At 39.1% G+C, this 21,289-nt stretch overlaps 1 protein-coding gene across 5 annotated transcripts in view; it reads right to left on the bottom strand.

Annotated features, from left to right (window-relative positions):
- Window positions 1-21,289, bottom strand: part of kmt2cb (lysine (K)-specific methyltransferase 2Cb) — a 142,592-nt gene that overhangs the window by 6,223 nt on the left and 115,080 nt on the right. For 4 of the 5 annotated variants that reach the window (XR_013816627.1, XM_079818573.1, XM_079818576.1 and 1 more), the window contains exons 40-60: window positions 20,799-20,910; window positions 20,617-20,683; window positions 20,280-20,343; window positions 19,892-20,124; window positions 17,363-18,928; window positions 17,085-17,276; window positions 16,198-16,365; window positions 15,885-16,026; window positions 15,420-15,561; window positions 13,968-14,146; window positions 13,717-13,853; window positions 13,119-13,329; window positions 12,526-12,662; window positions 12,152-12,253; window positions 10,859-12,008; window positions 7,632-7,768; window positions 7,388-7,518; window positions 6,634-6,805; window positions 1,971-2,087; window positions 1,807-1,880; window positions 1,105-1,213 (exon numbers count right to left, since the gene is read on the bottom strand). Coding sequence is in view for 4 of the 5 variants with exons in the window: in XM_079818573.1 (XP_079674699.1) it covers window positions 1,105-1,213; window positions 1,807-1,880; window positions 1,971-2,087; window positions 6,634-6,805; window positions 7,388-7,518; window positions 7,632-7,768; window positions 10,859-12,008; window positions 12,152-12,253; window positions 12,526-12,662; window positions 13,119-13,329; window positions 13,717-13,853; window positions 13,968-14,146; window positions 15,420-15,561; window positions 15,885-16,026; window positions 16,198-16,365; window positions 17,085-17,276; window positions 17,363-18,928; window positions 19,892-20,124; window positions 20,280-20,343; window positions 20,617-20,683; window positions 20,799-20,910 (5,342 nt within the window). In the remaining variant the exon portion in view is untranslated. The remainder of the gene's footprint in view (window positions 1-1,104; window positions 1,214-1,806; window positions 1,881-1,970; window positions 2,088-6,633; window positions 6,806-7,387; window positions 7,519-7,631; window positions 7,769-10,858; window positions 12,009-12,151; window positions 12,254-12,525; window positions 12,663-13,118; window positions 13,330-13,716; window positions 13,854-13,967; window positions 14,147-15,419; window positions 15,562-15,884; window positions 16,027-16,197; window positions 16,366-17,084; window positions 17,277-17,362; window positions 18,929-19,891; window positions 20,125-20,279; window positions 20,344-20,616; window positions 20,684-20,798; window positions 20,911-21,289) is intronic. The other variant, XM_079818575.1, reaches the window with a different exon arrangement.

Here is a 21,289-nt window from a genome sequence, read left to right as displayed (position 1 = left end):
TGTGAGAAACACAGCTAGCGCTCTAAGCAAAGCGACGGTGAGTCGTGCGCCTTCACACTAGAGTTTACTCTCAATCGCTCAGTCAAGAGTGTTCAGCGAGTGAAAATACATCTTTGCTAAACTTATACTTAGCCTCTAACACTGGAGAGTAAAATCTAAGAATTTATTAGACAATGGCTAATGATAGACATAATTCAGTCGCCCAGAGTGAAGGTTTTGTCGCATATGCGAGTGAGAAAGCTTAACATGGAGCACGATAAATCGAACCTCTGTTTAAAAAAAACACTGAACAGAGGAAGAAGCAACTGGCAAGAAGAGAACACGACAGAGCTCGTAATAAAACAAGAATCAACATTGGCCTGGCTTTCGATGGCGAGAACGGCTGGGATTTAAAAATGTGTAAAAGCGACGTAATGGAGTTTTTATTACTCAACAGGTAAGGTGTTTTATTATTAACAGATAAATTGCCATATGCAGCTCTAACAGAGTTAATTTTCTAAAGCATCATCTATTGTAAATGGTCATTTCATTATGGTTGTTGTAGCGCTTTGTTGGAATTTATTTTCAAGGAAGCAACGTGTCTATTAATGGGTTTAGCTACAGTAACATCTTCAGCTAGTCAGCTTGAGATCCTTTCCATCTAAAGTGGTTGTATCTATTAAGCCTAGTAGTGAATGTTTTATGAGAAGTGGGACAACCATTTTCACACAGAGCCAATGCACAACCAAAACAACGTTCTACTACAAAATGCATGCAGTTTTGTTTTTTAACAGCTAGAGGGCCAAAAGTTACATCGTTTACATTTAATTGAGTGTCAGATGAAGGTAAAGGAAATCTAAATGTCAAATAGTGGAAATGAGTATGAACAATTAAATATCCAATATCGGCTGATACCCATAAATTAAAAAATCTATAACATCAACTGATAACTGATTTGGTATGCCTAAAAGTATGCCAGATTACAATGGTCTGCTGCATCCTTCACAGTCTACCAGAATTATCCTGCAAGATTTTGTTGCTGTGCATTGCAACACAATTTTTTGGGTGTGTTTGTGCCATTTATTTGGGTGCATGAAAATAAATGACACACTTGTACAGTCTTACCTCTTCTCCCCTCTCAATCCTGCGGGCGGCACTGATGATAATCTTGTAGCCCCGCTCAAACGTCACAACCTCAGCCACACAATTTGGTGAGCATGAATGATTGATGTATCTATGGGAAACATCCAATTAAGAATAATTCTATCTTAATTTCTACTTATATTCAAGAGCACGCTTTGACCTTTCCAACAGCAATTTTTGTCAAACACTTTGTCATTCACTAGGCAAAATTGGCACACTAAGTTTATACACAAATTAAAACGTAATGGGTTTGTTCTGATACAGTGCAATTGTTTATTGAGCATCAAATCAGCATATTAGAATGATTTCTGAAGGATCATGTGACACTGAAGACTGGAGTAATGATGCTCAAAATTCAGCTTTGCATCACAGGAATAAATTGAAAATTTAAATATATTAAAACAGAAAGCAGTTATTTTAAATGGTAATAATATTTCACAATATTACTATTTTTACTGTATTTTTGATCAAATTGATGCAGCCTTAGTGAGCATAAGAGACTTCTTTCAAAATCCCCCAAACTTCTGAATATTAGTGCCTCAAATAGTAATCCTAACACAGCAAGAGAATTGTGCAAAATACAGAAAATGAGTGATTATGTCAGGTTTGACATTGCCCGTAATGCATCATCAAGTAGTGTACATATCTGAAAGCGTATATGACACGTCAAGTTCATTTTTGTACCTTGCAGGGCTTCCAGAGTGGGTTGCATCAATAACTTTCTCGCTGTTGATGCGGAACATGTACGCTGGGCGGTTCTGTGGGAGAAATACACACAGATTTAGACAAACGCACTTACACAGCATGTCAAGGTAGCATTATTCCCTCATTGGTTGAGCGAGCGTTACCTTAGCCTTGTACAGCAGCTCTTTCCTCATGGCCACCTCAGTGCGCAGAATATCCCCCATGTATTCAATCACCATGGTCTGCTTCTCAATGTCACGTGCTGCAAACAGCCCAAGACCCTGCAGACACAAGATGCATTAGACATGCATCCACACACACCCAAGGCTAGAGACCTCACACACACACACACACACACACACACACACACACACACACACACACACACACACACACACACACACACACACACACACACACACACACACACACACACACACACACACACACACACACACACACGCACACACAATGGGGATGTTCCATAGACTTATATTGTTTTTACATGCAGCTAGTTACGAATACTATAACTTAACCCTAACTGAAAACTTTATGCATTTTTGCAATTTATTTGATTTTTTTATACTGTTTTTACACATGAGGACATTAGGATTACATCAGGATTAGCTCACTTCTGAGTACAAATTGGTGCACAAAATACACACTTACTTTAGCTATTCCTTGTATGTTTACTTAGGACATTCAGTACACTTGTATTGTTTTTGTACAGCTAATTATCGATACTATAAACCTAACCCAAACCCTAACAGAAAATGTTCTGCATTTTTAGATTTTTTAAAATGCTTTACTTTATTTTGATATATATTTTTTATAAATAGAAAAGGGAGGTTTTGACAAGTTTAGTTCACTTCTGGATACAAACCTGGTTCTCAATTCTGAGCATAAAGAAACATCTCTGGGTGATAAAATTAATAAAGTAATTTAATAAATAAATAAAAAAGTGAGCAATTATATTTTTAAATAGACACAATGATTAAAAGGTTATTTAAAATTAAGACTTTTTTGTATTGTGGCATTTGTTATATCTATTGATCTCATTTCCTGCATTATTGTCATTACTTTACTTTAATGCAGGAAAAAAATATTTAAATTATGGGTAACACTTTACAATAAGGTTTCATTAGTTAACATGAACTAAAAATGTATTAATCTTAATGTTAATTTCAGCATTTACTAATACATTATAAAAAAATCAAAAGGTGTATTTGTTAACATTAGTTAATGCACTGTGAACTAACATGAACTAACAATGAACAACTGTATTAATATTATCTAACATTAACAAAGATTAATAAATACTAGGGGTGTAACGATTCACTCGTTTTCTCGATGCATCGATTATAGAAACGTGCATTTTGATTCGTGAATCGTTTATTTCGGCTGATAATCGATTTAAAATGCTAAGAATCGAATGAATCGCGATTCAATAGCGATTCAGTGCTTTAAAATTAACATTAGATTATATCTACTAAATGCGTGAATTAATAGAGACGTTGTGCTGCATCATCCGCGCCCTCACAGCTCGCCTTCACAGAAGCGCTTTACCGCCTTCACTGGATTGCTCTCGCGCTCCGTCCGTCGCTCACTGACACATGTTTGGGCAGCTCATGTTTGAGCTCTCCTCAGGATGGCCACTGTGACCACATGAGCAGATGACCATTGTCAACTGCCAAGTCACCGCGGTCACTACTGTTGAAATAGGTAAAATGCTTTCATTGCGTGGGAACGTCACCGTTATTTTATTTAAAATAAAATACTTACGTTTTACGGAAATACAGTAGGCCTACCAGGGTTTTTCCTGGGTCAAAAATGGTCTTCGGTGGTGGCTGACAGACATGGTCACCCATACACACACACACGCACGCACAGTAAAAAAGTACCCTACCCACGTGATCTGCAAGCGCAATACTGACAATACATTTTAAATAAATTCAAAGAAAGTTTGTAACTTTTGCTTATCTTATTTTGATCCCACATGAAAAAATACTATAGTATATTATAGTAAAATTACTCTAGTAAATACTATAGTGTTTTTGAACAGTAAATAAACAAAGTGTAGTAAATACTATAATATACTACAATATACTACAATTTACTGTTGTATCTTTACTATAGTATGGTTCAAAAACACTAATTTTACTATAATATACTATAATATACTATTGTATTTTTTCATGTGGGATACCTTGATGTCTGTTTTTGTTCCTCATTTTTCCACTATTTACTGCTAATTGTTATAATCATATCAATATTAAAAAGTAGTATTTAAAAAATGAACAAATAGCCTAATTTTCTGCCATATACAATTTCATAAAATTATCAGCTAGCTAACAACAACTTTGTTCTGGGTTCACCTCACTCCAGTCTAAACCAAGTGATTTATAGGCTATTTATTTTACTACACATTATGAACATAAATAAGCTGAAAGACTGTGGATAATTAAAACTAACTCTTACACCCACTCTTGCTAAAGTGGGTAAGCACACGTGTGTTCTCATTTCAGATGTGTTCAGAGTAAATGATTAAACTGATTCGTGAGTTCAGTGTTGGACAGATGAGTTGTTCTAACCAGTCGTTAAAATGATTCGGTTCAAAGGAGTCATTAGGTTGCGAATCGGACATTAGCAGACGCGTTGTGTGTGAATCCCGTCTGTTAGAACATCGCGAAAGATTTGTCAACACACAGAAAACACTTCATAACTGGACACGATTTGTTTCCCGTTTATTAAAAGTATGGTTTATGTCAGCTGGTCAGAGAATCAGTCAATATTTTTTGAGCGCATTTCACACCCAGCGGTAATGAAAGGAAAACATCGTCTGATAGCGCCACGTGCAACATGGATTCGGTCTTCCGACCTTTTGATTTTGATTAACGTTTGATTAACGTAATATGTGAAATATTAGAAACTAAGAATGCTTATTTTGAAGACAGAGCGTGCGAGCGAGGGAGGAGCTCTGATCGTCTCTCTGTCACTCGGTTACAAGCGCAGCATCTATTCTACATCATTCATAAATCACAATAACTCATCAAATACAGCTTTGGCGGGACAAAAATTTGTTTTGGCGGCCGCCAAAAAAATTTCAATGTAGGAAAAACCCTGCCTACCTGAGCAGTTGAAGTAAAACCCTCTTATTCAAGGATGAAAATTTTTTTGTGTAAGTGTCTAAAATGCATACGCACAGTTCTGGGGTTTCAGTTGCATAAACTAAGCCATTATGATAAGACAGTGTCTTAAGATCGAGTATGAGCCACTAGCAGTTAGGCAAGTGGCATTCAGTCTTACTTTTCGTATCAAATTAGTAAGGGGCAGTAAGGGGCGTGTCTACTAATGACGGGGAGAAGAGAGCGCTCAGTGCACGTCATTATTCAAAAGACGGGACACAGGACAGACATTAGGCGAGCGACGACAGAAAGAGAGAGATGGCAGATAAAAAACAAATGTGGAAGATGTCTGTGGAACAAAAGAAGGTTTACGATCAGGCAAGAAGTAGACCCGTGTAAATATCGAATCAGCTTTCTAGTGATGGAGAGAACTCAAGGAGCGAAGGCCGAGGTGGCTTTATTTCTTCTCGATAGGCAAGTGACATTGATTTTGTTTTGTTTCACAGAACTAATATGCTGTCTTTTGCTTGAATAAGCTCATGTGTCATGTTTGCCTGCTTGTCCATTTGCGATCGTATTGTCGTTTACTTCAGCGATAATAAAGACCCATTCATTTCCACACCGTATAAGCCTGGAGCGTCTAAACCTCCTCACTGTCTGTTTCAAGCGTCAGCTCCCAAAGTGTGTCCGAAAAGTAAGATTATATACTCCTAATATATGTTTATTTCCTTTGGTTCCTCTTTTCGTGATCGATATAACCCTCTAATCTTGTCATAATTGAAATATATTTGTTAGTTGGACTGTCGTGCTCATGCTATCGAGTTGGTCATGAGAACTGTGTTTTTGGGATGTAAAAGATGACTTTTTCACTGAACATTTGACCGTTTGGCACAGGAGATTCTGCCATAGTCGTTCCCTGGGTTAAGTATGTCTGGGGCGTAGCTATCAAAATAGGGGCATGTTTGTTTTGGTGATTTGAAATCAACATTGGTTACCAGAAAGCACTTACCCCACCTTTAACAAATGAAACCTTATTGTAAAATGTTACCAAATGATTTATATATCATGCTAGTAGTAGTAATTTCAAAATGATTGTTGTACAGTACTTTTTTTTTTTACAGTACAATACAATAAATATTTTTATAGAATCTAAAGCTAATGAAAATCACCTTAATAATTCCTTCATTTATATATGCAAAAGATAATTTATATTTTTTTCTTTTTTAGGGAGAAAATATGGCCTGGACTTAGTTTCAAGTGACTGACCCATGTCTACACTGCTTCCATTAGCATACACAGGATTGTACATCTAACTGAATGAGACATCAGATATGTCTCAGTGATTTATCTTAGTGATGTAGCTGTTTTTATGCCTGTGTGGTTTTAAAAAGCCCGGCAGGGAACTGGAAGAGACACTGGATCAGCTGCGGCTCTTTTAGATGACCACACAACCGTGCCAGAGGGAGGAATGCCAATAACACAGGCTTAAAAGAGACATTTTCATTCATTAAGATGCTCTTAGAGGAACAAAAGAAACTGCAGTCACTCAAGGCACACAGAGTATTTTAAGGCTTCCTAGAGTTCAATCCAGCGAGGTCTATCTGAAGCCCTTAAAACGTAACATTTTCAGACGATGAGATGAACCTGGCAGTTTCAGCCAGCTTTTACAAATATGCATCAGATGGTCAGTGAACGGACTCACCTGGATGCGGGAATGTGCCAGATACACATTTGTCTTCCAGTCGCTGGTCAGCCGGCGGTACTGAGATGACTTAGAGTGCACAAAGTGCTTGCTGTGAGATGATCCACTCTCTGTCACAGTGGAGTTCTGGATGCAGCGAGATGTTCTGGCCCACACCGAGAGGATCTTTAACCTGTGTGAGTATATGCGAGTTTGTCGGAGTGTATAAGAAGAGAACATGGCAGAAACAGAAAAAGAAAACAATATTTCATTAGTACTGCTCTTCCAACAAATGCAAAATGTAAAGGTGCGGTCACATGCACACTACCAGAACCATGCAGCAACAAAGCGACACATTCTTATTTATTTCACTAGAGAACTGGCATTTTCCGGTGACATGAGCGACAGTGACCATTGGTGACAGGATGTAGGTGTATCCAGAAACACGACAAAGATGTTTATGCGACTTTAGGGAGCAACAACCAATAGGAGTGAAGTCAGTGGAGCGCTCGTGATCCATCACTACAACCATTAGTGGGAACGGCCACTAGTAACCTCACCGCCAGCCACTGGCAGTGTGAATGCAGGTTTACAGGCGAAATCTTGTCAATGCAATAGGAATCTGTGCGATTGAGAGTTTGGAAGTGATTTCTGTGTGAGCTGTGCTTCATACATCTCTACGCTAATGACAATGGACATTGAACCGGTTTGTGCACGCAAAATTTCACAGAAATTTCGTTAATGTGACCACACCGTAATTTTTTACAAAACTGACCTCTCATGATGGGGGAACGTCTGCAACTCAGAGCGAGCGCTGCCAGATGGATTCATCGACAGTGGAAGCACCAACATGGGATTACGTCCATAACGGAAACGATACCTTGAGCACGCCTCCACACCCGGCAGCTACAACAGAGTGACGTTTCACAAAATGAGGGCATCTTAACAAACTACATAACTGGGCATTTTACTTTACAATATGCAGTGAGTGATATTAAGGTTGTAATTATTGTACATACCGATTCAGCGATGCGGGTAACCGCTGAGATGGTGAGCCCAAACAGGTCCTCTCCCTTCAGATAGACAGGGAAGAGTCTCAGCATGCCCGTCTCAGCCCTCCTCTCAGCCACGGGCCCAAGAACCTTGTCCCAGACTCCTAGAGCACATGGGTGAGAATGTGCACACAAGCGAATAAAAAACCCATCAAAAAGCTGCAACTGAATTTGTTTAAATAAATATAGGTCCCTAGGCATATATTGGGGCACCTTTGTTTTGTCTTCTGCTACACATTCAGAGCACATGTGGGGCTCATAATAGTGATTAGGTGAATAGGTGATTTGCAATACGTGCACAAAAAAAGACATCTGTGTCCTCTTGTCAGTTTAGATACATTGTGAATGCACAAAGAACTGGGTCCTTTCTCACAACTGAAAGCGCTTTGATTTGGTTTTTATGTGGACTTTCTATTGGCAGCAGATTGTGGGCAAAACATGACTTGGTTTGGAGACAAAAAGCATTGCTTGCAAGTTTGTAGTTTTTTTTCACCCCTGCTGAGCATGAAAGCTGCTGTTTCAAAGGGATTGAATTCCTTGTTATTATTTTAGTGTTGCTATTTTAACTGTTGTTTTAGGTTCAATGTGTATCATATCACAGTTCAAATCATTCATATATTTAGAAATAACAATAAAATAGTAATATATCTGCTATGACAGGTAATAAATGACAGGTGGTTTCGCTACATAAGACCCTATTCCTCGGCTGGGATCGTGCAGAGCCCTTTGAAACTGCATTGATTTGGACCTTCAACCCCGTTGGTTGCCATTGAAGACCATAATGTGGAGAAAAATCCTGGAATGTTTCCTCAATTCAATTTATTTTCCAACTGAAGAAAGATATGAACATCTTGGATGAAATGGGGCTGAGTAAATTATCAGGACATTTTTAAGTGAACTAATCTTTTAAGTAGCAAATGAGAATCGCTAAAATTATTGAATATATTTCGAGGCAAAGGTCTTAATGATTTTCAGTTTTGTTAAAGGTAATTAAAGGAAAAAAAATTAATAATGGAAGAATATGTAAAAGTATGGTATTTGGGGTAAAAAGGCACCCCTGCTGTTGGGACAAAAGGCACAATAATAAACAATGAAATGACTTTTCCATTTGTTGACATGACATGATTCGATTCAGATGGTAAATATCATATATTAAGTTGGGTGTCCACCTTATAGATAATCATTATATTTATAATGAAACCATCATATTTAAAAATATGATATTAATCATATATAATAAAATATAATTTATTGTTACTACTGTAAATCTATTTTAAATTATTATGGGACCTCATTCAATGCTTTCAGAATCTTTAATTCTTTAATCTTAATTTTGTTTATGTATTTTAAAAATATATTTTTATATGACAGTATATTTATTGAACAAAAAGGAATTATTTTATTTGTCAAAATAAACAGAAAATAGTGCAAACTTTGTTAAAACTTTGTTGTGATCTTTGTTTTGAACAAGTATTACCTGATTATTAAAAACATACTATTTTAGCTCAAGTATTGGTATAAATAATGTGTGCCTTTTGCCCCACTCTGGTGAGCCTTTTACCCCATGTGTGGGGTAAAAGCCACCCCCCCTCACCATCTCATACATTTATAAAATTTTTAAACAAAATAAACCACTTTTATGATTATGATTGCTCCATAAATGTTCAATACAAACAAATATATTTTATCTGCAATCATACACTATGGGAAGAGTGAAAATCAAATGTTTTTCTTAAGCTGTGCTTTTAGCCCCGTTTTACCCTACATATGTATTCAAATTGGATTATCAATATCTTGATTTGAATATATTAATTATATATAGAGGTGGGCATAGATTCATTTTTTTAATCTAGATTAATCTCACTGTAATCTTGGAATTAATCTAGATTAAAATGGCTCATTTGAATTCTGCCGAAGGCATTCAGAATACGTGTACTCGTAAGTGATTGTTTGTCTTTTTGTAGTTTGAACTTCTGTCCCTTTAAGACCTGACGCACACATGGATCCCAAACACTGTTCCTGTGAGCTGGTTACGACTGTGTTTATGTTAAAACTCACCAAGATGGACATTGAGACATTTTTGAGTGTATTTGACCATTAATAAGATGGAAAAAGGAGCTCATTTTTGCACTTGTATGTCAGAGGCGGCTTTATTACGGTATGTGTGTGTGCGCTTTAGATGCGAGCGCGAAATCTGCGGGAATTTGTAGAATTAACGTTATGTGCAACCCCGCGCGAAATTCAGACCCACCGGTCACACCAAAAGTAACAAAAATCCAGCAGAACACCCGTTCGCAATGTTCAGAGGATTAAACGGACTGAATGAGAGGAGGCGGGTGCGTGTCAACTCACTGTCGGTTGGAGAAGAGAGCACAGCTGTTCTCTCGCCCCCTACAGTGCAATTCGGCTACGTATACATCCGCGCTAAAATATCAAGGTGAAAGTCATCATAGCTTGCGTAGTATAGACCCAGCTCCCAACCCAACTTTGAGAATAGATTAACGGCGATATTTTTTTTTTATCGCCCGATAAGAGTCTCACGTTAACGCCGATAACGGCCCACCACTAATTATATATTAATCCACCAGTATTGGATTTTGCTGATAAGTTAATGTGTTTAAAGAAAGACAATACATAGATTTTTGTGCAATTGTGCAATCTCTATGTTGAATGTGTTAAATAATGTTCTTAATATTTCTTCAAGTGACAGGGCGAACTAGAGAGAAGCTAGTTTATGTTGAATTAAATGAGTAACCAAAAGTAATAGCAGTAATAGCCAGAAAAAAAGATTAATTCATGCAGTACTTTTAATTATAAACATGCCTGAAATATACTGGGACTCTTATTTTGAAAGAGTCTATGTTTAACAACTTCTACTGTAGCTACTCGCTTAAAAAGTTGATGGAGATTAAATACCCATCTACAACATATAAACACCATAGAGTAAACATTGCTACACATGACAGCAGCAAGTTTTTACTTTGAAACTTGCAGCACTCACATTTATTTCATTAAACCATAGCCATTTAAAAAAAAAAATAATTGGGCCATATCGCAAATCTTTTTGTTATACCGTGTTATTAGTCGTCACTATTTATGAATTTGATCAAACTGAATTTAACTATTTTTAGGACCCGCCGGAACCCTGTCTGCTATTATATCAGTATATGTATTGTAGCCTGCAGCAGCTGTACCTTTAGCAGTCGTGTCAGTTAGCACCAGATCCTCGTAGCCCTGCTCAATTACACGGATGCTGAATTCAGGACGCCCCTCATGCTCTTCAACAGAGCAGACGTAACGGCAGCGCTTCTGACCGTGCCGCATGCTCCAGTAGAGCCGGCTCGCCTCATACCCTGGTGGATAGATGGCCGTAGACGAGTGGAACGTGGGCAGCAGGGCAGGTGGCAGCTGACCCATCGCATGGAAAAGCAAACTGCCCACACGGAAAGTATGGCCGCGCTCAGGCTGCTGCACGGCCGCTGCTAACTGTCGCAGTTCATCGCGCTGTACGAAGACGCGGCGAAACACAGAGAAGCAGCGCAGCTGATGTTCTAAGTACAAGCCAGCGGCAGCGCCGGCTCCCCGTGGCCGGTGCTGGTGACACAGCATCGTCTTATCCTTAAAAAACGTACAGCCGGCCTGCAGGGCACAGGTGAAGTGGTAGATGTTGATGCAACGCAGCCGATGGCAGCCACTGGTGGCGCCTAAGCGCTGGCAGAATGCACAAACCACAGTTTGCCCACGCTGACGCGCCAATTCCACATTGATCAGGGCACCGGCTTGAGTCTCATAGACTTCAGAGGACCAAAGGGCACAGTTGAGGTGTACCCAGGTGTCCAAGTCCAAGTTGAGCAGCCTGGCAGGGCCATCCGTCATCCCATCGCCAATCTGTTGGCAGAAACAGCAGCGGCGGTGGTCGCGGGTGATCGAGCACGGCCGCAGAGATGAGTTGAGCTGCTGCAAGAGCTCTTCAACTTCCGACTCTTGGGTGGCAACTTTTGGTACTGCAATATGTAACGTCCATTTTCGCCAGCGCAGTCCTTTCCACCGTTTGCCGTGATGCCACTGTTTGTCTTCCATGTGGCTCTCTGAATGCGGTTTCAACTTAACCGTCACTTTAAGATGCCTCTCCGATATGCTTTCAGGTTTGGATTCTGTCTTGATCGCTTGAGCTGCTTTGGCAGGGGTAAAAACCGCGTGAAGGTTCGGAACGGGAGGGGAGGGCTTGGGCTGGAGTTGGGCCAGGCAGTGGACGTCTAGCGAGGACATGTTGTTGCTATACTGGTGCTGGACTTTAGAAGGACTCTGTTTCAAAGCACTTTCAGAAAGTAGAGCAACAGATGTCTGGAAATACAATACAGAAACATTAAACATGTGCACGACATTCATCATGCATAATCAAGAGCACTTCATCTATCAGTCAAATAAAATCAGCCACGCTCAGTCTCAAAGCTGTTTGCATATGGATTATGACCGAGAAAACAAACCTTGGTGTCGGTGTTCCCATTGGACTGAGAGGACGATGAGTGCAGAATGAGACAGCTATGACTGCAGAACACCAAACCCCCATCAGAACATAACTGGGACTCCTGAGAGAAATCAGAGGATGAGATGTTGTAATAATGTAACTTGCTTCGCCTCTGAAACAACTTTCCTGCTTATGTCACCATTGGTTAATGTTAACCAATAGCAAAATAATTATTTATGCATTAGCATTAGTCTGGCCTCATTCTGACATAGAGCGTCCACAAATCAATTCTCAATCAATCAAATAAAGTCACATTCTACATTTCACATGGAAATATGTCAAATTATATAAATAAAATGGGTTGCAAATGCCTTAATTTCAACGGATTCTTACCTGTGCTTTGCCGTGCTCATTTTTGGTAATTTTCCTCACACCATTGCCCAGGACTACCACTTTACAGTGTTGACACCATTTTTGCCTCGATCCTGGGCTGCCCTGTCCCTTCTTATACTGTTCTCTACCACCAACACCTGAAAGAGATCCACAGTAGTCAATAAACATAAAAAAGGTTCCTCCTACCTCCTGATTAGTGTAAAAACAGCAGTTACACAACAATAATAGAGAGCGGTGTCATTTCCCTGTGATGAATGAGATGTAATCTTGTATTGAGGCTTTTAATCTGATTCAGTACATTCATTAAGTGAGTATCCGACACAGATGAGCAGATTTCAATAGGATAGTTCAGGCCAAGATCACTACTGTGTTTAAGTGGCTTCTCCAATCGTTCACAAAATCAATAGTGATTTTCCGTCAGTAGCTGTGCCAGACACAGACATAATACTGCACAGTTAACAACTGATGGATAAACAATTAGATCCTAATTGTTAGTCACAGTAATTTTAGAATGATTTCTGAAAGATCATGCGCCATTAAGAGAGGTAATTATGACAAAGGGGCCAAATTATGGATAAGCAGGCATTCCTTACTTTTGTTATAGTTGTGCTGTAGCTGCAGGTGGTGAGGCGCTTGCCTCATAGCCCGTGGTCCATTCGGCTCATGAAGTGCAGAGACTAGACGCTGTGGATCCATAGAGGTCTTGATGGCCCCCATAGAGCCTGGACCACTGCTGACCTCATAGCTGCTGGGGATCTTCACACGGATTAGGTCAGCAATGGCTGCAACAACATCGGTGATGTTCTGAAAGAGCAAAGGAAAGCAAACAGTGAGGTATGAGAAATAATATCTAAACCTATCTCATGTATTAGTTGTGCGTCTTATTGCTCATACTTAGGGTTGAGGCAGCATTGGCAAAAACAAGACATTTTCTTCAGAAAATGTAAAAATCGAGTTATTTGTACCATTTGTGCTGTGAATTTAAATTAGCTGTCAAATCTTGTGTCAAAGACGCCCATCATTGCACCCATTCTGTAGTAGGGAAATTGTTGTACTTGTTCTTCCATGTTTTGTTGTACTGTGTTTTTTTCCCTTTTCTTTATGTCATGTTTTTGTGCTGTCAATCGAGACAAATTCTGCAGGTACCTCTGCAGAACCAGATTTCTCTGGTAAACCAACAGTGTTTCTCACCTCAGCAGCAGCTGGCTTCAGTGTGATGGCGATGGACACAAGCCCAGTGTTGGAACCGTTTTGCACCGATCCAAATGAAGAGCCGAAGAACACTGATGAAGGCTCCGTCTTGACCTCTCGTAACCTGACCTCTGAGCCTACAAAATAATGGGAATGAATAAAAACGGTTTAAATCAATCAAATCCACTGTGGTCACTCAACAGCACCATTTATAATGTAATTGTAGGCCCAAAAGGGAAGGAGCTAGTTACCTTTGCCCCTAAAGACAGGAAACATTGGAATTACTGGAGACAGGGCTGGAGAAGGAGGTTCCTCCTTGACCAATGAGAGATCTGGATAGCGACTGATTTCCATGCCAACGACACTCTCTGGGGAAGAAGATGGGACAAAGCTGTCTGGGGTGTCTCTGTCTTCACAGTGCTCCTGTCCCCTGTGTGTACGAGAGAAATAGATTTGTTACATTTTAACTGAGAAACTGAAAATAGACTAATGTGTAGAAATGAGAAAATCCAAAATTCATGATATTTGTGTGCCATGTTTATATACAATCACACTTCAAAGTACTGTCCACTATTACCTTTAAGCACATACTATGGGACTTTTGATAGCTTTGAAAAATGAAACTTCATCTGTGTTAAAACATTTGCTCTGGAATAAAGATCTGATCAAGGCCTCGATCAACCTTCAAGTAGATTTTGGTATAATGAAGATGATTCAATTTGACTGATTTTGACCATAGACTGTAAAAAGATTTGAACACTGCAAATGTATTATAGAGGGAAGTTAAAAGGTCTGGGTAGGAGACAATTTCAACTTTCAACACTGTCTTTAATTAGATTTTCCTATATATTGAGAAAGTAAAGAGTTATATTATATGATTTAAAAGTAGAAACATTATCTATAAAATCATTCTAGAGGACAGAAAACATCCCCTAACTGAGGAATCAACAAATACATTTTTTTAAGGATATATAATTGTTTTAAGGATATATTTGTTTAGTTAGTTAGGTCAAATATGAGTTCTTTCTTTCAAATAATTATGGAAAGAAAAATATGTACACTATGGTTTAAAAGTGTTAAAATATCCTCCTGTCAACCCTAATGACAATGAGCATCTCAGGAGCCACACTCCAGTGGTTCAAGTCCCATCATCTAGCTACTGGGGTGCCTCAGGGCTCAATGCTTGGACCACTTCTCTTCTCCATCTACATGACATCACTAACCTCTGTCATTCAGAAAACCCTGCTACATGCACTGTGCTAGACTAACTGGGACAGCACTTACATATTTTTGCTTATTTGTTAACTGCTTCTATTGTTCTCCTATTGTCGATTTGGACAAAAGCTTCTGCAGTTAAATGATTAAATGTAATGAAAATGTAAAAATTTTAAATATATAAGAAATAAAGTCTCCAAAGCTGCATTTATTTGATCAAAAATATAGTAAAAGAGTAATATCGTGAAAAATTATTACAAATTAAAAATGTTTTCTATTTTGATATATTTTAAAATGTAATTTATTCCTGTTATGGCAAAGCAGACATTACTCCAGTCTCCGTAGTCATTTTTACAATTATCAATTACAATTATAAGTCTATTCTGCTACTTAAGATACCTACATTTGAAGGGCCAACTTTGACACAACAGAAGCATTAAAACTTTAGTGGGAAGTGTAATCCCAGTTCTCTGTATCCGTGTACTGACCTGAGCTCTTCCTGGTTGTTATGAGGCGGGGTGGGTAGAGAGGCCGGCACATTCACAGTTTTGGGCCCCTGAGCCAGAGCTCGAGCCAGCAGCTCCTCCTCAGCCTTAAACTGCAGCGGTCGAGAAAGCAGCCCTTTGGTGACTGTTGAAACAAACCCCCCCAAAAAAACAACAACCAACGTCAGTGGTGTATTTTTATTTTTGCCCATTGTGCATTAGAAATTATGTTTTGTGATCAAAATGTATCTATGTTATGGGCAATTACTATAAACTGCTATGTTTCTAAATGGCGGCATTTTTTAGTAGACTCAATATTGACCAATACCAGAAAAATATAAATGTGATTAATGATCAAAAAGCATTGGCCAAACCAATTATCTCTAGTCAAGAGTAAACAGTTCATTGGCCTGTCCATAAATAGTCAAAATTATCACTATTGATATCAAATTCAGAGTTGCCACTCACCATCATGCCCAACAATGACACCGCCTTTGCTGACAAGCTCTTCTGTTGTGGCAAAGCCATTGAGCAACTTCTGCCGCGCCACAGGAGGAGGGGTCGGGGGCAGGGAGGCAGGAGGGGTGGGCGGGTTGCTCAGGTTATTCTGCTGTAGAGAGATATATATATGAGTGACCATCTGCACATCTTATACATGAAATATAATAAGTGGAGTTTACTGCTGATATCATGAGACTTGATGTAAGTAATAAAAATGATTGGTTGATGCTTCGTAGCAAATTTACAGTCATGGAGTATTTTATTAGCTATTCTTAATTACCTTGTAAATCAGTTGAGAGTAATAGTCTGAGACACCATCCAATGAGGCGCTTCCAAATGTGCCCGTGAGACGGTTCTCTGCATCCAGCTGTCCGCCCCCATAGGGCATGAAATGGGCAAAGTTCACCCCCACCAGAGGCTCCATTAGGGGCAAGAGAGAGAGCTGCTGCTGCAATGAAACAATGAGACAAAAAGAGAAATGTGAGATAAAGGTCATGCTTAGAAAAGCATTAGATCAGAGAAACTTATGCTCCTAAGGTCCTATGTAAATGTCAGAAACCTGACAACTTCTCATGTGATGAGCATTTATTATAATAAAAGATAAAATATACTTTAAAAATATTTAATCAAAAATAGTACTTTTTGTTTAGTACATAGTTGGATTGGACAAAATATGGGTGTTTTCTCAAGAGGACAGAAAGAAATATGTACATCACGTTCAAAGGTTTGGAGTCTTTGAAAAGTTTTTGAAAGAAGTCTCCTATGCTCATCCACGCTGTATTTATAAGATCAAAAATACAGTAAATATATAAATAAAAGTTAAAAAGTTTTTTTTCCCCAATATATTTTCAACAAACACTGCTCAATAAACATTTCTGATTATTATCAATGTTGAAAACAGCTTAATATTTTTTTGGAAATATATAAATTTTTTCTTAATTCTTGAATATAAGAGAACAGCCTTTATTTTAAATAGAAATCTTTTAACAGTTTAAATGTATTTACTATCACTTGCTGAATGAAAGTATTGATTCCTTTAAAACAAACATTGAATTCCTAAGAATTATCATTGCAACAATTATTATTGATAAAGGGATATACGCGACAGCTGACAGGGCCGTGGAAGTAAATACGACTCAAGAAAAGATAAAGGATTTAGCATCTTACCTGTTTTAACTGGGTCATTACTGGCTCAGTAGAGGAATACACTGCTTGACTCTCATCCTCCTCTTTCTTCCTCTTTTTACAGCGAGGGGCGGGTCTGTCTCCGCTCTTGGGTGCCCTCTTGTTCCTCTGTTTCTTCTTGTCCTCTGGAAGTAATGGTCCAGGGAAATCAGGGTGGTTTGAATCCGAGAATGTCTGTGGGGAAGAGAAAATGAAACAGTCAAGACAATTCGAAAATACCCATGTTTTCAACTGAAAATTATGCATCCTCAATCACTCACCCCAGTGCTATCCATGGAGCTCTGTCGTAGAAATGCTTTGCTGTCTGCAGACCCCTCTTCCTCTGATCTGTCTTCAGACCTCTGGTGGAGCAGTGCAGGAGGTGGAGTCCTCTTATTCTTTAGGAGGTGTTTGAGGAGTTCATTTCCAGCTTCTCCTTTCAAGCTGTTGGCTGGACTTTGACTCGCATGATGAAGCATCATTCCTTCCCTCTCTCCTTCTACCTTGACCATGCCTATTCCTATTTCCATCTCCATTCCCTTATGTCCATGGCAGTCACTCGCCTCCACCTTCTCCAATTTGATGTTGGAGAGGATCCTGTCATGCATCTCCTGATGGCACATGGCCATCTCTGGCCCTCCACCACAGCTGCCTTCAGAGAGCTGGCGCTCCAGCTCAGAGTGCGGCTGGCTGCTCATGGAGCCTGGTGTAGACGATCCAGGTTGGGACGTCTCGCAGAACTCATGGTCGCCGAAGACCATTGGGTTCCTTGTTGGTGTGGATGACGTATCTGACACGCAGGGTGTTAACGGGGCTGTCAGGTCAGAGTGAGGTGTAGAAGGAGCTCTCAGCGACTCACAATCGTCATCTTTCTTCTTCTTGCGGTTCCTTTTCTTCTTGCCCTTCTCCTCTGGGATGATGTTGGAGTATAGCTGGATAAGTGATGGACCGGTACCTGGAAAGTTTGGAGGCAAGGGCGTGGGTCCTTCCATTGGAAATGGATGCCCTTGAGCTGGATTTTGAGGCATCATATTTGGCCCAGGATATCTCTGAAGTCTAGCTTGTGCCTGGACAAAGTTAGGCCCATGGGGAGCTAGGTTCTCAGAAACAAATCCTGGTCCCATTTCCTGAGGGAATGGACCATTACCCATCATTGGTCTGGACGGTCCTCCAACAAACCCTGGTTGCATGCCTTGTTGCTGTGGAAATGGTGGCCCTTGCATCTGCTGCTGCATTCTGGGTGGCTGCATGAAGTCCTGCGGTAGGTCCTGGTTGAAAAAAGGCATCTGGGAAAGGGCCCTTATGGTACCATCTTGGCAGTTAGGAACCTGCTGTTGCTCCATGCAGTGTTTCACACGCTGCCTTTCCACCTCCTTCATGAGTTGAACTCTTTGCCTCTCCTGCTGCTCCCGTAGCCTCTCCTTGCGCTCACGCTCCTGGAAGCTTTCGCTAAATGGGTTGGTATCATCGAAATTCACGTGAGGAGACTCGCCACCTCCCTGCCCCTGACTGGGCCTAGCCACTGTCGGCTGTGGAGGCTGTGCCTGCACTGCTTGAGTGGGCATTACCCCTGGCATTTGAGGTCCTCCACTAGGAACAGGTGCACCAGGGTGCCAGCCTGCTGTGTTGGACACATTAGCTGCATCTGGTTGGCCAGGGTGAGGCCGGATGGGCATCATGGGACCCATCATAGGTTGGTTCATGGGGGGCCCAGCTGGCATCATGCCAGCATGAGGCTGCATTGGTGGCATTCCAGGCATCATTGGGGGCTGCATGCCACCCTCTTGCTGCTGTTTAACTCTGTACTCCTCTATCAGCTCTGCATGCTCCTTCTGCTGCTTCCGGATCTAGAAAAATCACAGAAAAATCATCAATTAAAATTGATGATTAAGTCCTTAAATTGGACTGAAACATTTACAACAACATGTACTTTTCCCATTCATTTCAACATGTCCTTGATCTTACAAGAAAATATCACTAAGTTTGAGGGAAATTTGAAAGAACTGTTCTTGTCTTTTTGATATACAGAGGTGAATACTTGAAACAATGTATGATATAAAGTATTGCTGTTAGATAATCACAAGACATCTGAACTAATAATGTTAAAGTCAACAACCGAATATTATAAATAATTAGACATGTCATTAGACATTAATTAATTGTAAATGTATCTGTATTTCTTATATCAGAAAATGTTTTTCATAGTATATTACTTTTTCAAATAGTACAGACCACAGATTTAAATGATTTTCATTTTTTGGAACATGCTCTGTCCTTGATTAGGGCAAAAAAATCTTACTCTATTAAAATTCTAACTTTATTTGACTATTACAAAGGGAAATAGTCATACAAATATTTAAGGATTCAAGGAATTTGTATTCACTAGAGATGATTAAAGGCCTGTTCACACCAAGGACAATAACTATAACAATATCTATAAAGTATAAAAACTATAAAGTTGACAGTAATCAGAATTCACCTGACTTTAAAGAGCTTGAGCATTTAAAGCAGCAAGTTATCATGCATTAGTGTGGATGCTAATATCATCATAGTTATCTTTAAAGATATCGTTCTTGTTGTATATGGGCCTTAAATCAAAAGACAAAGTGAATTGTTCTCTGTTAAAGGACAATCATGAAATGATATGTGTAATTTAAATTTACTTTTCAATGCTATCCTAATGCTTTAAAAAAACTAAAACAAAAAAACTGAAAAGTGTTTAATAGGTTTAGTTTTCAGAAAGAGAGGTCAGAGACATTATCTGTAAACAAAGCAGCTCATGAATGATTTATATTATGTGTGTTCTTTACCTGTTCCAGCTGTTTCTGCACCACCCCCTGCTGCTCTGTCACATGTTTTAGCTGTTCTGCATCTTCTTCAGGAAACTCCCGTCCTGCTTTCTTGGCAGTTCTCTGCTTGGCTGACAGGGCCTTTTTTGACTTTCGGTGGGCCCCAATCTGCTCCTCCAAAAACTTCTGCTGCATCTGAAGTAGCTGCTGGGTTTCCCTGAGCCAGTCCTCATACTGAACCTTCTGTGTGTCTTCTTGATGGGGAAAGGATGGAATTATTATTTACTGGCTTAAAGAATACATTTTTGTGATTAAAGGTAAAATAACATTTAAATATATTCAGTAAATTCAGTTAGAAATGGAATATAATAATTCATATACTGAATAATAATAATTATTAAAAACTTACGGGCAAATCCTGTTCCAAAATTTGGGGGATTTGGTCGTGCCATGTGAGGAGCAAGTTTGCTATCCTAAATGTGAGATTTAAGACACAGTCAAAATTACAAAATTAAATTTCAAAATTACACAGTCATTATGGACTTTATCTGCAGACCTTTTATGCATTGATTAAGGAAGAAATTCTGCCAAATTCTGTGAAATGCATTGAAACTACAGCACTTACAGAATACTACACACTTATTGGTTGCTAAAGGAAAATCAGATTAGCCAAAATATTTAATAAACAAACACACAAGGGGTGGAGAATGTGTAGACCAAACATTCTAATCTGCTAAATGTCTCACCTGTCCAGTCAACTGCATTGGAGATACATCTCCTTCAGGGGCAGGTAGCGTCTGCCCTGTCTGGACACTAATTGGGATTTTGTGAAAAGAGGAATAATAGAAGAACCATTAGTGCACATTCTTATACATGCTGAAATTAATCTAATTTTATTTCAGTCAAACAAACAAGACTGTTAACTCACTTGTTCATGACCATTGAAGTCATTCCCATGTTGTTCTGAACCATCATTTTATTGATTCCTTTCAATGCAACCATCTTTGCCTTCATTATGGGGTCAGTAATAGCATCAAAATCTGAATAAATAATTGGAAAAGTATGCACATTTAAGTAAATTATAGTCCCAGGCATTGTCAAGTATATAGGGCAAATATATTTCTTACAAAGTTTAAAGTAAAAATTTAACATATAAATGTAACATTTATACATTTATTATTTAGCTTGTGATAAAAACATACAGAAAATGCATTTTAAATGATTATTCTGAGTTAAATAGAAGTAAAACTCTATTGACTGCACCTGTAACATGCTACTGATTATCACCGACAATAATTTTATACCTCAGTTTGTAAAAACTGGCAAATACCCCCCAAAACAAATCAAATTTTATGGGGCAATCCCATAGACTTTAATTATAAGTGCAATAAGCTTTTTCCCTTTCAAACTGAAGTATGA

This window comes from Gobio gobio (assembly GCF_949357685.1).
Source record: "Gobio gobio genome assembly, chromosome: 6".
Lineage (NCBI taxonomy): Eukaryota > Metazoa > Chordata > Actinopteri > Cypriniformes > Gobionidae > Gobio > Gobio gobio.
This window is presented reverse-complemented; position numbering and strand designations above follow the sequence as displayed.